Source organism: Nelumbo nucifera, chromosome 7, assembly GCF_055504915.1.
Source record: "Nelumbo nucifera cultivar China Antique chromosome 7, China Antique-T2T, whole genome shotgun sequence".
Classification (NCBI taxonomy): domain Eukaryota; kingdom Viridiplantae; phylum Streptophyta; class Magnoliopsida; order Proteales; family Nelumbonaceae; genus Nelumbo; species Nelumbo nucifera.
Genome location: NC_142655.1, coordinates 23,549,528 through 23,567,612, shown reverse-complemented (window position 1 = coordinate 23,567,612; position 18,085 = coordinate 23,549,528). Strand labels below are relative to the sequence as shown.

Genomic DNA, 18,085 nt, shown 5'->3' with positions numbered 1-18,085 from the left:
CCCATGGTACGTAGTTGGTACCATTAAGTTTAACCGATATCATTTGTACAGCCATGAAATCAGGTTGTACCATCACACTAGTTTTGTATTCACTACCAAAGGTAGCCATTAGTTACTTCTGCAACACTCTCCCTAGACGAACACCTTCCCAACTCAACAACAGCATTCAACCGACTTGACTATTGTTTTTAAAACTTCAACAGCATTGCCGCAACCCCTAAACCTGGAACATCAGCATAAAAACTTCTCCTACGAGTCAACCAACCTCCTGATTCCTAGAAAATAACCCACCAAACACATCAACCACAACCAACAATCAGCCGAACTTGACATTCACAGTCCCTCTTCGAACTGCCGAATAGAGGGAGTCTAAACCACCATCAAACAGTCGACCAACAATGCAGGTTGAGGCATAGAAGCCTCTAAACCTTCTGGGCGATCAGTCCTTTTAGGTTCTTCCCCTTCCTTTCTTCTCGTATTGGTATAAAAACTCAGCCATCCAGTTGCAGGCATCCTTCACTAATGCAGTCAGGAAAATCGATCAACCAGGCTCTGATACCATGTTATCAGGCCTGTATTTAATTAAATAAATAAAAAGAAGGCTCCTGGTATGAGCCTAGAAGGAGAGGAGATGAAGAAGAAGAGGAGAAGAAAGGTCGAACAGAATAGGGCTATACAGTTTCTATTGAAGAAGAGAACTGTTTAAATCATAATAAAAGGTAAAATTACACTATTACCCCTGTAAACAAATGCTTGAGAATAGAGACAAGAAAACACTGATTTAAAGAAGGGAAAAGACTAAAATAGCCCCAAAACAAAGCTGTATTTTAACTACATCAATATATCAAAAAGTGAAATAATGGCTGCTGGGGAGGTCTCAAACCTGGAGGTATGGGCAGAGGATTGGGGATGCAAAGTGGGAAAGCTCCCAATGAAATATCGCATGCCGTTGGGTGAAAACTACAAGTCCAAGGCTATTTGGGACCCCATCATAGAGAAAGTGAACAGAAAATTGGCTTCGTGGAAGACCAAATACTTATCCAAAGGGGGCAAAGTAACTTTAATCAAAAGTATATTGTCATCCTTCCTTGTTTTCTACTTGTCTCTATTCCCAATTCCGGCCAGGTGGGCAGCGGTGTTAGAAAAGAAGATGAGGGATTTTCTCTGGAGGGGTTGGAAGGAGTCAAAATGTCACTTAGTTAACTGGGGAAGAATCTGCAGCTACAAGAAGAATGGGGGTTTAGGGATCAGACCCGTGAAAACATCAGCACAGCCATGCGTGGTAAGTGGTTATTGGAGATTTAATGAACAACCAAATAGCCTGTGTAGAAGATTAATAGTGGCCAAATATGGGTTGAATAGAAGAGAATGGGATGCTGAAGAAGTCAGAACATCTCATGGATGCTTTGTATGGAAGGCAATTCAAAAAGTCCAACAACAGTTTATGAAGGGAATCAAATATGAGGTTTGAAATGGCCTCAGGGTGATGTTTTGGAAAGATTTTTGGTGCGGAGATGTCCCTTTCATGACTATGTTTCCTGATCTTTTTGAGATCTCGGTGAATAAGGATGCATCTGCAGCTGATTATTTGGAAAAACAAAATTGACAGTGTATATGGAATCCCCATTTTAGGAGAAATTTTGAATGACTGGGAGGTGACTTCTTTGGTAAGGTTATTTCAAGTATTGGATGAAGCAAAGGTAGAGGGAGTAGGAAGGGACAAGAGGAAATGGGTCTCAAGAAATCAAGAACCTTCTCTGTGAAATCCTTCTCCCAAAACCTGTCTAGGGGGGAGCCTTCTGACTTCCCTAGTGACAAAATTTGGATAAGATTGGTTCCCTCTAAGCTGGCTTTCTTTGTTTGGTCAGCAATTCTGGATAAGATTTTGACAAAAGATAATTTAGTCAGAAGAGGTTTAGAGGTGGAAGACTTGGGCTGCATCCTATGTGGTGGATCTGTGGAATCCTCCAGTCACTTACTCATTCACTGTAACTTCACCCATTGGATTTGGATGAGAGTGCCGAATCTGTTTGGTGTTAAGATGTGCTTCTCGGCTGATGTGAAATCATTTATAGCAGCTTGGGCACTTGGAGGTCTATCCAAGACGGGAAAGGTAGCATGGAGTATTCGTCCTGCAGCAGTTTTTTGGGCAATATGGGGTGAAAGAAACAGCAAATTATTTGAAGGAAGACAAGCTCCAAAAGAAGTTTATAACAGAATTTTGTGGATGATACACTCCTGGTTGGCAGCTAACCAATTATTCAAAAATAGGCATATCCGCATATGTCGTCCTTTTTTGATTCAGACTTCCTATTTGTAAGGACTAAGGAGAGTTTAGTTTTGTCAGTCTTTTGGTGGGTTGGAATTTTGTGGATATCAGATTTCCTACTGTACAGCTTCTCATTGTACAAAGGCTTTTTTGTGATCTGGCTTTATTTATTAATAAATTACTTGACCTTTCTCTCTCAAAAAAAAAAAATCCTGGATCATTGACTTTGGAGCTTCCAGCCATATATTTGGTAAGGTGAGATTGGCATAAATTACTTGACCTTTTTCTTTTCATATCAGTTATTATCTGGAAGGGATAAGGTGAGATTGGCATATGGTTCCTTCTCTTTTGTTGCTAGTTGAAGAATTATATCCCTTGCCTCTGGCCTTGTTCTCTCTAATATTTTACATGTAAAGTCGGTCCACAAAAAGTAAAAAATAAGAGTTATTATTTAGCCTATCCGATGTGTCCCACGACATCCCTATGCGAACTTGTGCAAACTCCATTGTGAGATTTTCTGCTGGATTTGAAACTTGAATATGGTCTCACAACAAAATTCACATATGAATCTTTAATCGCACTCGAATTCAAGTCTAGATTCGCAATTTTGCAGTTGGTTTCTCACTTGGATTCACACCTTTATTGTGGGATTCGCAAAAACACCTATAACACCCCTACGCAGACCACCTAGGTGCATGTGTTTTCAACTTAAACATTCAATTGGTATATGTATTTCAAAGTCTTGCCAAAGTTGGTAATGATAAACCTTTAACCAATTACTCTTAAGATTGATTGGAAACACTATACACATAATAACATCCTGTCTCTGCAAGAGTTTCAAAATTTTGCTCGATACTTTATGGCCATGTGCTGCTTTCTTGGTTTCATGAACGATCTCAAGAGTGAAACCCAAATTCTCATAAAATGCAACACTATTTCTATGTTCACATATGTGAAATTCTATTATGTCTCCATTACTTGAAACACTTCAGAATTTCATTAAGAGTTTTACTCAACCTCTTTCCATAATGGACAACACTGAATATATATATATATATATATATGTTTGATGGGAGCTCTCAATTTTAGTGTTAACAGCCACGTAAAAGTAACTTCTTGTTGCCCATTAAACCCGAGACTAGCAATTTTTTCTAGTTTAGGTTTACCATTACGGTGATTACATAAATGGTTTCAGGCTTTCAGCCCCATCTCTTTCATTGTCATTCTTGCCAACACTCTAGGTAAACCCTTGGTCAAGGGATCAGCCAAGTTTTCACTTGAGCTAAAGCATCAAATCAATTATTAGACAATCTATCAATTGGAATGCCTTAGGAAGAAAACTCTATTACCATTTGTTGAATTTTGCAATGTTGGTTCACCTAATTCCTTGAAAATAATACAACTATTTTTCTGTTTGCACAAGTAATTCAGTTCTGAAGTTGGCTCTCCAAATTGTTAGTTCCATTTATTTTGAAGTTTTTCTATGAAATTGACCTTGAGAAGGGATTTTATCACCCAATCTGTTTGAATCTTAGGCTTATATATATGTTAAAATGCAAGCATATGGTATCCTAAGCTTATCTGCTTTCCATATTCCACAAGTAAATTTTTATCATCACTTTCCTACTCAGAAACTGAGAAGTTTGCTTGTTGAAATACAGGTGATCAGATGGTTTTTTTCATCCTAAACATTGTCGAGCTGATTGGAGTGTTATTGACCTTTGAACCATTTCTAGTGCAACCTGCACACAGAACACAGAATATAATAAAGCCTATGACAGCCCAGTTAAAAGCTACTCAAGATTGATTTCCCATACTTAATATTTTTTTTCGCTATTTTAGGACAATGTAGAATCATCATTATGCTATAATGGTAGCAGCATTTTACCATGCCTATGATATATGTCAGAACAATCTTTCCAGGTTCTAATATATGTTTGTATATGTAGATATGTAATCATTGAATGAGTACACAATTGATAGCACTATCTATCTATGCTATATCTAATAAGTAAACATTCTAGGATGGCTTTCGATGGGAGGGCCTCACGGCCTCTCCCAGTCCCCTTAGAATTACCTCAATAGGTGGCTCCTTACACACTAACTCTTCTCAAAAGAAACAACTCCTGTAAAGCGGCATGTCCAATCCTTGGATGCCTAATATGTAGACCTGTTCATGGGCCGGGCTCGGGCATGGCCTTTCCGAAAATTTGAATGGGCCCAGCCCGTGAACAGGTCTACTAATATGTGGTTCTCCTGTTCTCCATGGCTTCTTCTTCAGAAAAGAAACAACTCTGAAATGGCATGTCTTCCTAACCTTGTTTTCTTTCAATAAATCTCTTCTCCAACTTGAATGGATTTTGCTATTTCGCAAGCCTAGTTGTAGACTTGTAGTAATGCTCCTATAAAATTACTTAAAAGGTGAATCTGAGAAGGAATCACTATCGTGTGATCATCTGGGTGTCCATGGGGCCGTCAATGGACCGGGTTTTGCTTCGAACTGACTTGATCTAATGCGAGTAGTAGTTTAAGACACTATATGCCATATCTCTATAATCAACCATCGTACTAAAATATACCATAAAAGGATTACTTCTTACTTTTATGCAAGAACCAAACTATTTGATGTTTTTTTTTTCTTCAACTCAAATTAAAAAAGAAAAAGAAAAGTGGAAATACAATAAGGAGCATCAAACACCTCATAGTCTGGACTGCCCAATATCATGATAAGTACATATAAAGATGGGCAAAAAATCAACTTACACATGGATATTCTATGGAAACAACATAAATCTCAAAATTATAACACCAAAATTAAATTCAATGACTATAAATAAAAATAAAATATATATATATATATATATACACATGTAGAGAGAGAGAGAGAGAGAGAGAGACTACCAATGCACTTATGAAGTGTACGTTAAAAATGGCAAAAGAAAGAATTAAAATATGCATTTACACAAGCTAATATGAATTTAGTAAATACTAAAAAAAATACTATTTTTAGATGTCAACAAAGGGGATAGCTTAAAAACTATGAAATTTTAAACTTGTACTGTTTTAACTTTTAACAAGGCGTGCTGATGCAGTGCAATTTATAAGGTATTTGTCTTTCATACTGAACGCTTGGGTGCAAACTTTGACATTTGTGTTCTAGTAGTTAAGTGTTAATATTATTTACATTTTAAATTTGATAGGACTTTTTTTGGCTTCAAGGGGCTACAAAACAGGGGTAAGCCTATCCCCCCAACCTTGGTAACAACAGGATTCCGTCCCTAAGTCTTGGCTACAACCAGCTAAAGACCTTACCAATTGGCATCGCCAATTCAACAACACTATTGAATTGAAGGGAATTAATTTGAACTTAAGTAAATAGTTGAGTGATCTGTGTTTTTTGTAACTAGTCTTCATCTCAAATTCTATCATCTCTAAACTTTAGCATAATTTTTCCATTTTCTTCATTTTTTAGTTCTTTATTTTAAATACCCTTACTCATTTTAGTGCATGCACTTAATCGTACATTTCTTTACATTGGTATTGGCAATTGTAGTTTCATAATTCCTATTGTTCTTTGCAATTTCATGATTTTCTATTTCTCTTCCAGTCTTACTCATTTTGGCATATTATTATTATTGTACTCATGATCTCCCACTCATAAATCATAATGTTGGTATGTCCCATAGCCCTGATACATGGGACCCACAATGCAATGTGTATAAATATAGCAGTAGCATGTATAGACACTATTGGACGGACGGAATTGCTGGTTTGCCAATCAATGTAACGAAGCTTTTTAGAAAAGGGGTCAGATGGTAATTCTATCTCGTGACTCGTGAGCTACAAGCCATTCTCAAAGGGTTGAAGAATGCCAAGGAAAGGAATCTCCGTAGAATTGTTGTGGATTTTTTGAATGGAGCATGCCCTCCTCCTTGGAAAGCCTAGGATCTTATTGAGCAAATTAGATTCATCTCTCTCGGGTTTGACTGTATCTTTTGTTCATATTTACAGGGAGGGTAATAGGGCTGTTGATTTCCTTTTGAAACTTTTTGATATTTTATATGAGGCTGAATTGCCCCCTTTGTTCTTCCTGGCTGAGCTCTCTTGGATTGTTTGGGAGGATGCTCCGGGCCACCGGATTGTTCGTGTGTAAATTCTTTTTTTCTTCAAAACAGTAGCATGTACACTTGTAATTAGGGCTATCAATGGGTTGGTTCTTGACCCAATGGACCCAAACCGATTAGGTTCGTTATGGTTCCAAGATTTTGGTACCAATAAGTCAGCTATTTAGTTCTGGATCCAATTCAAAAATGTTTTGTTTGATTTTTTTTCATCATATTTGGTAAAGATGCAAACTGATTAGGTTCTACCATTATTGGGTGTCCGTGCGTGCTCCTTTTTTTATCCAAAATTCACGTTTGAACGTACATGAGTTTGATTACCCAAGAAAGGGAAAATAATTAAGGTTAAGTACACTGCAACCCAAATAATTAAACCTCTCTTGACTTTCTTATTATAAATACTAAAACCTCCACTACGGAATTATGTCAAACAGAATCATCAAAAAGTCTCTCTTGCCCTTTCATATTTTCAGAAAAAAAGTGACCCATAAACTTCCTAATTCCACACCTCGAGAACCACGGTAAGACCTCCGCTACTGGCTTCCTCGCATAAGCTGCTTAATTGCTATAATCTACCTATTACCCATCTTTCAACTGCCCTTTTTAAATTTCTCCACCCTCCCGTCACATTTTCGGAGGATGGAATTTTTTTACGGGTTTTTACTGTCCACCCGCTTAGTTATACCGTACGGTTGGAGGAAGTATCAGCTTGGAATTAATACTAATACACGAGAGTGGATATTAGAGTTTAGGGTGGAGGTATTTAAAATTCTGAATTCTTTATCAGAATTCTGAGGTAGAGCACAGTCTATTTATCCTATTTTTGCATTGCACTTGGGAGTTCAGAAAGTGAAAAATTCTTACATAAAGACTTTGAAAGGGTTGATTCAGTATTTTCAGTTACGTTGGATTTAGAGTGGATCGGGAGGGAAGGTGAGTAGTCCAAGGAATCCGTACGTGCCAGTGAAAAAAAATTAAAAGCTGAATGCTATGTTTTAATATTTTGGGCTGTTTTTTTTTTTTTTTTTTGAATTTTGAGAGGGGAAATTGGTAAATGAGATTTTGGTTACTATTGATTAAGATACCTGTATTATTTTTTTAGATCATGTGGGTAAGTAACTTTTCCAAGTGAGAGATGCTACTAATACTTGGATGTAATAAAATTGTCCTTTTTAATAATGGATTTTATGGCTAAAATGGTCAATGGGACTTTGGAGTTTAGTTTTCATTAATTATATTTAAATTCTGCAATTTGGATTTAAAGTGTCAAATTAGATCTACCTTATTCTAGTACTAAAACGTTGGTCATTGTTGGTACTCGGATTAGCCGAGGGCAACAAAGTAAATTCACTCCCAAGCTTCGAAGGAAGGCCGAAGGCTTTAAGGGTTCGGAGGAGACAAGCCGAAGCTGACGACTGGAGGCCAAGGCAGATTGCTCCTTCGGATACTATAGAAGCCAAGGGCTTGTACTGAGAAGGGCGTCCGAAGAGGAACGACATACAGCTCCCGCGGTAGTGAATCTGCAAAGGGAGGAGGTGTCAGAGGCCTTGGGTGGGAACTCGAGGCGAAGACTCCGGCGGTCAAATTAGTATGTGCGCAAGGTAAGCAGTGAGTCTAGAGCCGAGGGGTCCAGACGAGGTCTTAGATAGCACTAAGTCCTTAGAGGAGAGAGCACTAGAGATCACAAAGGTTTCGAATCCTTTACCTTGTAGGGGGTGCCTTGTATTTATAGTCAGAGTTGCCAGGGGGTAGTTAGGCTCGAATGGTCCATAAGTGAGCTATACGAGGCCCAAGCGAGATGTTCTGCCAGAGCTACGCAGCACCTTGCGATTGGGTCCGCCTGGTCCGCGTCGGGTAACCCTGAGTGTCCTCATGGCGAACCTTTGTTGGCGCCTAGTCCCCCCACTCATGAGGCCGAGGTGGGGGTTCGAAAGGGGCTTTTGCTTCGGCCAAAAGGAGTGTCGATATTGGTAGGTGCCATCAGGCTTGTTCAGCGGAGTGTACCCTATAGTGGCGTCGCCTTCGTCTCACTTCTGCTTCGGCCCGATTTCAATTCATGGAAGAGAGGTGAAACTGTGGACACCTTGGCTTCAGCTATGGAGTTCGAGGTGGAGGGGGCCCCGGTGGAGCCGAGCCTGTGCCTTGTACTCACGCGACGACGGTCTGGGGCCGTGCGCGATAAGGGATTCGTGAGTTGGCACGCCAGAGTTGTGCCCGATACGGGTCTGGCACGAGGAGAACCTTCCGTAGGGGGGACGGGCGCTCTGGGCGAACCGGCCTACGCATCCACCGGGCTTCTGTAGGCTCGGCGGCGGGCAGCGTAGACAGAGGAGCAGGCAACCGAGGCCATGAAGCAGGCGACTGAAGCTGAGAAGCGGGTGGTCGAGGCCTTCATATAGTCGTTCGATTACCAGAAGGCCATGGCGGAGTATGCGTCTTCGTCATACCTAGACATCATCGAGGCCACGAAGAAGGTCGTCCTACAAGTGATGCCCGACTTTGACGTCGAGGGGTTGAAGGTGATTCCAGACTCTCCCAAAGGGTCTGTCATGGTCATAGATGTTGTTGAAGGCGCCAAAGACTTTGCCCTCCCCCCGGCTGGCGGCGAAACTTAGTGGGGTTCTTCTTGTTTTTTGTCTTTCTGTTTATTGTTCTTTCTTTTTTGATGTAAATGTGCTCGGCCGCTAAGGCCATAGAAATTTTTTTTTGTAAATGCTTTACAAGATGAATGAATGAATTCAGAGCAGTTTTTGTAGGGTGTTCTCTCCTTCTTCTTTCTCTTCTTCTCTTTTCTTTTTTACCGAGAGGTCCCTGCCCCTCCCAACGAAGAGATCACCATTCAAAAACTGGCTCATAATGGCTCGCTTTAGGTATACGCTTGCTTTAGATTGTTGAGGGGCCGAGGCCGAGGCGAAGGTATGCGACCAATGCTACAACTTGTCTAGCTCGTTTTTCTCTCAAGTGTTTACTTAGGCTAGGCCAAGTGGTATGCTAAAGTATGGGAGAGAGGTCGAGGCTGAGATGTAGCTCGCCTAACTAGTCTCCTTCCCAAGTGGTTACTTTGACGAGGCCGAGGTGGCGCTCCGGGGAGGTCGGGGTCTCGGGCCGAGGCGAACCGCCGAGTTGATCGGAGTTTCCATCTATTTAATCACGCTAAGTATATACGACCAAGAGGCCATCCGCCGCTGAGGCGAGTAGTGAGGCGCGTGATGCCTCGGCCGTCCTGATGTATTTTTGTTTGGCGAGGCGTTAAGTTAGGGTGTTCACCACTAGAAATGTGCCCTAGCGACGGTCCGACACGAGCGCATGGTCCTTGGGAGAGGCTATGCGCCTCGGCCAGTCACGAAGCCGAGGTGTCCTAGGGATTTGGTGAGAACACACGCTAAACGTTGAGCCGAAGGGGAACTTTGCATTATTCATTCATCATTTGGCCATCAAAATATACAATCACTGTTAGTATATCCGGAGATTCTCCGAGTTCCACGTTTGAGGGACGGGTCTTTCATCTAAGTGTTCCAAGTGAAAGGTGCTAGGGCCGATGACTTGCTTGATCATGTAGGGTCCTTCCCAGTTGGGGCCCAACTTTCCTACTCTAGGCTCGGGGACCATGACTTTCCTGTGGACGAGGTCTCTCTCTTGGTAGTGCCTTTCTTTCACCTTCAAGTTGTAGTAGCAGGCCACTCAATGCTAGTAGGCGGCCACCCTAATTTGTGCTTGCTCCCGGGCTACTTCCAGCAAATCCAGGTTTGCTCTAAGTGCTTCATTGTTCTCGGCCTCGTCATATGCTTCAGTTTGGAGCGTTGGCTGGCCGATTTCTGCTGGGATAACTGCTTCTGTACCATAGGTCAGGCCGAACGAGGTCTCTCCCATGGCCTCCAAGGTGTGGTTTGGTATGCCAGAGGACACTGCTCAACTCATCAGCCCATAAGCCCTTGGCTCAGTCTAATCTAGTCATCAGTCCATCTAAGATGGTTTTGTTGGTGACCTTGGCTAAGCCGCTAGTCTAGGGGTAGCCTACTGAGGTGTACTACTGCTTGATGTCGAGGGAAGCACCCCATTCCCGGAACCTGGCATCGTCAAATTGCTTTCCATTGTCAATTACCAGCATGTGAGGGAGGCCGAAGCGGCAAATAATGCTCTTCCAAAAGAAGCTCTGAATTGCTCGAGCTGTGATGGTAGCCAGGAGTTCGGATTCTACCCACTTGATGAAGTAGTCCACGGCGACGATGAGGTATTTCCTGCCCCCCGTTGCTTGGGGAATGGGGCCGAGGAGGTCCATTCCCCATTTGGCGAAGGGCTGAGAGGGTTATGGCCAGTTGATGGAAAAGTTGGCATGTCTCTAGCATTTTTCGCATCTACATACCAACTCGATATCGTCCTTCTGAAGAGTTAGCCAAAAGTATCTCTGTCTCAATGCCTTTTGGGCCAGGGTTCAGTCACCGACGTGATTGCCGTGGATGCCTTCGTGAATTTCTCGGAGCACATACTTGCCCTCCTCCTGACGGAGGCATCGGAGGTAAGGCAAGGTGAAGGACCTTCTGTACAACTTTCCTTCCAGCAAGGTGTAGTGGGCTGCTTGACGTTGGAGTCGCCTTGCTTCGTTCCTGTCGTCGGGCAGTCGTTCAATTAATAAGAAGTTGATGATGGAGTTCATCCATGACGGTTCGACGTCCAGTGCGAGTACTTGGGCTTCTTCTATGGAGGGCCGAGGTAGCTTCTCCATGCGGATAGTGCGGCTGAGGGCTGCGTTCGAGGTGCTTGCCAACTTAGAAAGGGCGTCGGCTATTATGTTCTCGGCTCGCGGGACTCGTTGCAGGGAGTAGCGCTAGAAGTGGCGGGTTAGCTCTTGAACTTTGGCGAGGTACTTAGACATGCTTTGCTCTCTGGCCTCGTACTCGCCGTTGACTTGGTTCACCACCAACTATGAGTCGCTGGAGGCTTTGATGTGTAGGGAGCCAAGGTCCTCGACTAGCTGCAATCCAGCGAGGAGGGCCTCATACTCAGCTTCGTTGTTAGATGCCGGGAAGTTGAACCTTAGCGCATACTCTATGACTACATTATCTGGGGTGAAGAGGATGAGGCCTGCTCCGCTTCCTTTGGTGTTGAATGAACCATCAACAAAGAGTTTCTATTTGGGGTGAGCCTCCTCGGCCAAGCGGTCCCTTTCAGCATCTTCGGGGACTCGGCAGAGGGCTTGGCTGAAGGTGCATTCTGCTACGAAGTCTACTAGGGCTTGTGCTTTGATAGCAGGCCTTGGTTGGTATTGTATGTCAAATTCATAGAGCTCGATGACCCACTTGGTCAAGCACCTCGAGGTCTTGGGTTTGGTGAGGATAGCCCTAAGGGGCTGGTTCGTCAGGACCGCCATGGTGTGAGCTTGAAAATACGGCCTGAGCTTTCTAGCCGAGAGTACGAGGGCGAAGACCAGTTTCTCCACCTTGGGATACCTGGTTTTGGCGTCACAGAAGACCTTGCTAATGTAGTATATTGGTCTCAGCGTTCCGTCTTCTTTTATCAGAACTAAGCTAACTGCCTCGTCCCTGTCTGACATGTATAGATATAGGGTTTCTCCTGGAGCTAGCCGAGTGAGGAGGGGAGGTGAGGCGAGATAGACCTTTAGCTCGTCAAAGGCGTAGTGGCATTCCTCCGTCCATTGAAAATCCTTCAACTTTTTGATGGCACAGAAGAAGGGAAGGCAGCGGTTAGCCGACTTCGACATGAAGCGGTTGAGAGCAGCTATTTGTCTGGTGAGTCTTTGAGTCTCCTTCATCGACCAATGGGGTGCCATGTCCAGTATGGCCTGTATCTTGTCTGGGTTAGCCTCAATGCCTCTTTGTGTGACGATGAAGCCCAAATATTTGCCCGAGGCGACGCCGAAGGCACACTTGCTGGGGTTGAGTTTCATGTTGAACCTGCGCAAGGTGTCGAAGGTCTTGGCCCGGTCCAAGATGTGTGCTTCATCTTTCAGGCTCTTCACCACCATATCATCCACATAGGCTTCGATGTCCCTCATCATCTGGTTTTTAAACACCTAGTTGACGAGGCATTGGTAGGTGGCCCCTGCATTCTTGAGGCCAAAGGGCATCACTTTGTAGCAGTAATTGTCGTGCTTGGTGATGAATGATGTATTGTCCTCGTCCTCTGGGTGCATCTTTATTTGGTTGTATCCGGAAAAGGCATCCATGAAACTGAGTAGCTTGTACCCTACAGTGGCGTCGACGAGGTGGTCTATCATCAGCAAAGGAAAATTGTCCTTAGGGCAAGCTCAGTTAAGGTTTGTGAAATCAATACAGATTAACCATTTCCCATTAGCTTTTTTTACCAAAATCACATTCGACAACCAGTTTGGGTAGTATACCTCTCGGGTGAAACCGGCGTTGAGTAGCTTTCCAACTTCCTCTCCTATGGCCTTCCAACGCTCCGGTGCAAAGTTCCTCTTCTTTTGCTGAACTGGCCTAGAGCTCGGGTCCACGCTCAGCCTGTGAATGATGACCGAAGGGTCAATTCTGGGCATGTCAGCGGTGGAACAAGCAATGACATCGATATTAGTTTTGAGGAAACTTACAGTTCAGATAGGCTCTCTAGGGGAAGGTTGGACCCGACACGAACTATCTTCTCGGGCTTGGCCTCATCCAGGGAAACTGAGATGAGGTCCTCGGCTCGCTGGTTCCTCCCTGAGGTCGAAGCCCTCTAGTGGCAATGCTTCCTTATTCTTGCCCTTTAGTGCTGCTACATAGCACTGACGGGCTGCTTGTTGGTCCCCATGAAGGCCCCTGATGCCATGCTCGGTTGGGAACTTGAGGGCGAGGTGGTACGAGGAAATGGCTACCTTGAGCGCGTGAAGGGTCGGCCTCCCCATGATTGCATTGGAGGGCGAACCGATCTTCACAACCAGGAACTGGTTCATCCTTTTCACCTACCGAGGCTCGGTCCCTACCGTGACAAGTAGGGTAATTTTTTCTTCCGGTCTAGCCACGTTACTGGAGAAGCCAACTAGTGGAACATCGGCTGGCTGGAGGTGCTCAGGCGCTATCTTCATCTTTTGGAAGGCTTCATAGAAGAGGATGTCAGTCGAGGAGCCATTGTCGATGAGAATCCTCTTAACTACGAAGTTTATGATGACGGCCGAGATCACCAGAGCGTCATCTTGGGGGACTATGACCCCCTTCAAGTCCTCGTCTGTAAAGGAGAGGGTCTCTTGTTGTTTCGTCTTTTTGGGGGCAGGCCCTTGGATGTTTAGCTGCCTGGCGTAGGCCTTGCGGGCCGAGGCCGTGCCCCCAGCGATGAAGTTGATGACTTCGTCTATCTGCTAGTGCTGGGAGGATGAGGCACCGGGCTCGCCACTGACGAACTTCTTAAGGTGCCCTCATTGGATGAGGGACTCTATCTCATTTTTCAGGTCATAGTAGTCCTCTGTGTCATGTCCAGTGCCACGGTGGTACTTGCATTACTTCTTGGGATTTCCCCTTTTGGGGTTCCTTTTCATCTTCTTAGGCCACTTCATGAACTTCTCCTCCATTATCTGCATCAGTATCTGCGTCCGGGTGGAGTTGAGTGGCGTGTATTGGTTGTAAGCCAGGGCCGAGGCTGGTGGCTTCTTGTGGTCCTTGCTGATGTTGTTGTTGTGATGGTGGTCTCCACCCTTCCTCATCTTCTCTAGGGGCCCGTTGTGGCGCTCGCCCTCCCTTTCTTGGTGGTCCTCGGCCGAAGCCTCCTCAGCCGCAATGTACTTTTGGGCTTTCTTGAGGAACTCTAGCTTCATCTTCAATGGGGTCTTGGCAACCGAACACTTCAGGGACGAACTGGGGTGAAGCCCATTGATAGCAACGTGCATAGAGACCATGGGGTCGAGGTCATGGACCTCAAGCTCTTCCTTTTTGAAGTGGTCGATATAGGACCACAGACTCTCTCCCTGCTTTTGCTTGATAGACATCAACAAGACTACGCTCTTTTGGCATCATCTACTACTGATGAAGCGGGCAAGGAATAGGTTGGCAAACTGCTCCCACGAGCTGATTGATTGAGGCAGGAGACTGGAGAACCAACAGCGGGCAGCCCCCTGAAGGTGGCCTAGAAAGTCTATCACGTCAAGGCGTTAGAATACCCATAAAGTATCATGAACGCTCTGAAACTTTCCAGGTGGTCGTTGGAGTCTGAGTTCCCGTCGTACATCTCTAGCGCGGGAGCTTTAAAGTGCTGGGAAAGGGGCTCGGAGATGATATTTTGGGGGAAGGCATCTATTCTCCCCGTCAGCTTGCTTTGATTGGCCGAGGCATCAGCTCGGCTCTCTCGGATCTAGTGGAGCTTGTCCTTGATGGCTCCGAGCTTGGCCCGTAGTTCCGCAATCCGAGAGTCGACTGGAGCTTGCCACCCGTCTCTGTCTTCGCGGGCATGATGAGGGTCGGCACGAACTCTGGAATGCTCTGAGGCAGGATCATACGCCTCTCGTCTGACGTGGCGGTTGTTCAGGACGTCACGAAGGTCCAAGTCAGGTGCGGGAGAGGCACGGCATCGTCCCTCGACCCTTGAGTGGGCGCTACGACGGGCGAGGTGCCCACCTTCATCCCGAGGGTTCTCCCTCCTGTGGCGGTGGTGTTGTTTAGAAGGCTGGCGGTTGTCTTTGGACCGCGCTGGCTCTTCCTTCCTTTGGCTGGGAGGCCTCACATTTCTCTATGTTGGGTTGGCAGGTCGGTTGTTGTCGGCTTGGCCCGTTGGGGGTTGGCTAGGCCGAGTGCTGGGGGCTCGACATGCTCACGTTGGCCTTGGTGATCCGACACCCTGGCGGGGCGGTCGCCTCGGGAGGGACCTCCTGTTTGGGAGCATGCTTGTTCCACGCTGCGTGAGGTATTCCAGACAGTCGAGGACCGCCTGAAACTGCTCATTTGTTACCAAGTTCTGAGGTTTCATGTCTCTTCGTACCATGATGTCTGAAGTTTAGGAGATCTTAGGTTTGTAGTGTTTTTTGGGGAATCGTCTTAGCAACGGTTCCCACATACAATGCCAATTGTTGGTGCTCGGATTAGCCGAGGCCAACAAAGTAAATTCACTCCCAAGCTTCGAAGGAAGGCCGAAAGCTTCAAGGGTTCGAAGGAGACAAGTCGAGGCTAAGGGCTAGAGGTCGAGGCGAATTGCTCCTTCGGATATTGTAGAAGTCGAGGGCTTGTACTGAGAAGGGGATCCGAAGAGGAACCGGATACGGCTCTCACGGTAGTGAATCTAATAGGAAGGAGGTGTTAGAGGCCTCGGGTGGGAACCCGAGGCAAAGACTCCGATGGCCAAATTAGTATGTGTGCAAGGTAAGCAGTGAGTCTGGAGCCGAGGGGTACAAACAAGGTCTTAGATAGTGCTAAGTCCTTAGAGGAGAGAGTACTAGAGATCACAAAGGTTTTGAATCCTTTACCTTGTGGGGGGTATCTTGTATTTATAGCCGGAACTGCTAGTGGGTAGTTGGGCTCGGATGATTCAGATGCGAACCGTACAAGGCCCTGGTGAGATGTTCTGCCAGAGCCCTGTGGTGCCCTACGATTGGGTCCACCTGATCCGCATCGGATAACCATGAGTGTCCTCATGACGAGCCTATGCTGGTGCCCTTTAGTCGACACGTGTCAGCCCCGTACAGGCTAGCCGAGTGCGCCTACATCATTCATGATTATTGACTGTCAAAGAAACCACATCGTTCAGCTGAGATCATGCACAGTACAGATGCAAATTAATATCACTATTAGTAGTTATGCCGTGAATGCTGTTTGTTTCTCGTCTTTCTCCCAAACACGAAGGACCCGGTTGCAGTTGCAAGCTTAATACTTGAATTTAGAATAAAGGGCCGGAAAGTTTCATGGAGAGAACTTGCCAGAATGTAGCTAGAGAGGGAAAATAATTCAAAACTTTTACCCGGTAAAATGCAGTTTGTCGCCAGACAGAAACGATTTCTCTTTGACTAAATTGGTTTGGGGATTTGATCACACTAAACCAGACCCAAAAATATCAAGAAGAAGAAAAGTTATCCGAAGGGGAAAGGGGAGGGGGAGAGAGAAGTGAAATTGATCACTACAGTAATCATACCTAGGCAGTGTTGGTTGTGGTCTAGTGTGGTTCAAACCCCACCGGTGTATTATTTGTCATGCCCAAAATATTGGCCACAGGTTTTTTTCATGGTCTCAACTACACCACGGGGTACTATTGCCCCAATATTAATTATGGTGCTTCGCAGCCTCATTTTAGTTATTGTTTTATTAGTTTTCTTATGTACCTATGTGGTGCAGGCTACATCCATATCATCATAGAACTGAGCCCAGATTTTCTACTCACTTTTTCTACCCACTCTCTACCCGCAGTGAATTGGAGTCATACATTTCTCAATTCATAATAGAGATGTGTGGCTCCAATTCACATGCCAATAGACAGTGGGTAGGAAAAGTGAGTAAGAAATCCCGAGTGCATAAAACTAGCTAGTTAAAAAAAAGGCGACTTGACCATTGAAGCTTGAAGCCTGTTTAATGTCAAGAACTCGTACACCTAATTCTATTGTATTCTTCTTTGTATAGTCCTCTTGAAGTTTTTTTCCGGGGCTTCACCCATGAAAGGAGTTTAGTCATTTTTCAAAAGAGGGGAGGCTTCAGTATTTATGAATACAGATTTATAGAGTGCAAATACATACAAAATGTAAAATTTTGTACTCAACATAATTGTATTTATACTCTTTCCAAACTGAGCCTTATCAAAAACGTCAGTCAGGTTTAAGTATTTTATCCAATAAAAAAGAAATAAGTTTTAGAAGTTTATTAAGCTTCAGAAGCTGCCCATAATCATCCCCCTTAAACCATAAAAATAAAGAAAATTAATCTTCCTGTCACAGATACATAAACAATAAAGATAAAGATGCTACGTTTGGGTGGTGGTGGGCTCCAAATATTCCATAATTTGGGTGGTGCACTGCTTTTTTTTATGCTACGTACGCTCAGTACTAAACAAGAGAAATTGTCGGCAACTTCTGAGTTTGAGACACTGTTAGCTCTTCGTTGAGCTTGCATTAATGGCGGAGAACAGAGAAACTCTTCTGAAAAAGGTGTACTACAATGGCTGCCCAGGTTGCGAGGTGGATCGGCTGAAGGAGTCGCAGCAACAAATTCCTTACAAGAAGTTCTTGTATATCTGGGTTGTATCACTCTGCACCGGTGAGTGGGTTAATTTAATCCAGACTTGTTCTTTAATGATATCTCTTGAATTGCTCAAAATACATCTTCCCACGTTCAACTACTATCCGATCAGTGAGGCAACCAAATGAACTGTGATTTCTCAGAGGTTAGAGACTGAATTTTTTCTGAATTACATCCATATTTATATTATATACTAGTATACGTTAGAGTTAATAATTAAGAGGTTGAGGGCTGTGATTGTTCACACGATTTTTATACCATATTTTAAAATGTGATTGTTCACATCAGATTTTTCACAGTAACTGTGTGGTTAGGCATAGCTCTTTCTTAATTTACACCAAACTTGAACAAAATCTAACCGGTGTAAACTTTTACATCGTTCTTAATTTACACCGATTCCAAATACAGCCTAACATGAAATTCCATCAATCAATTCAGACTCAGATGTGGAAATACCCCGAAACCCAGGTGCATATGAGATTGAATTCCAAATCTCTGCAACGACCAACACGAGACCTTAGCAACCAGCTGATTTGCAC

At 44.3% G+C, this 18,085-nt stretch overlaps 2 protein-coding genes across 7 annotated transcripts in view; both read left to right on the top strand.

Annotated features, from left to right (window-relative positions):
- The window catches only part of LOC109113871 (protein ZINC INDUCED FACILITATOR-LIKE 1-like), a 90,650-nt gene extending 86,424 nt beyond the window's left edge, over positions 1-4,226 (top strand). For all 3 annotated transcript variants that reach the window (XM_019197069.2, XM_010253407.3, XM_010253409.3), the window contains exon 18: positions 3,931-4,226. In XM_019197069.2, the coding sequence (XP_019052614.1) occupies positions 3,931-4,076 (146 nt within the window). In that variant the 3' untranslated portion in view covers positions 4,077-4,226. The remainder of the gene's footprint in view (positions 1-3,930) is intronic.
- A 13,103-nt stretch (positions 4,227-17,329) lies between these two features.
- Positions 17,330-18,085, top strand: part of LOC104593522 (putative peptide/nitrate transporter At3g43790) — a 119,888-nt gene continuing 119,132 nt past the window's right edge. For 2 of the 4 annotated variants that reach the window (XM_019197070.2, XM_010253410.3), the window contains exon 1: positions 17,330-17,564. In XM_019197070.2, coding sequence (XP_019052615.1) covers positions 17,423-17,564 — 142 coding nt within the window. In that variant the 5' untranslated portion in view covers positions 17,330-17,422. The remainder of the gene's footprint in view (positions 17,565-18,085) is intronic. The other 2 variants (XM_010253411.3, XM_088891729.1) reach the window with 2 other exon arrangements.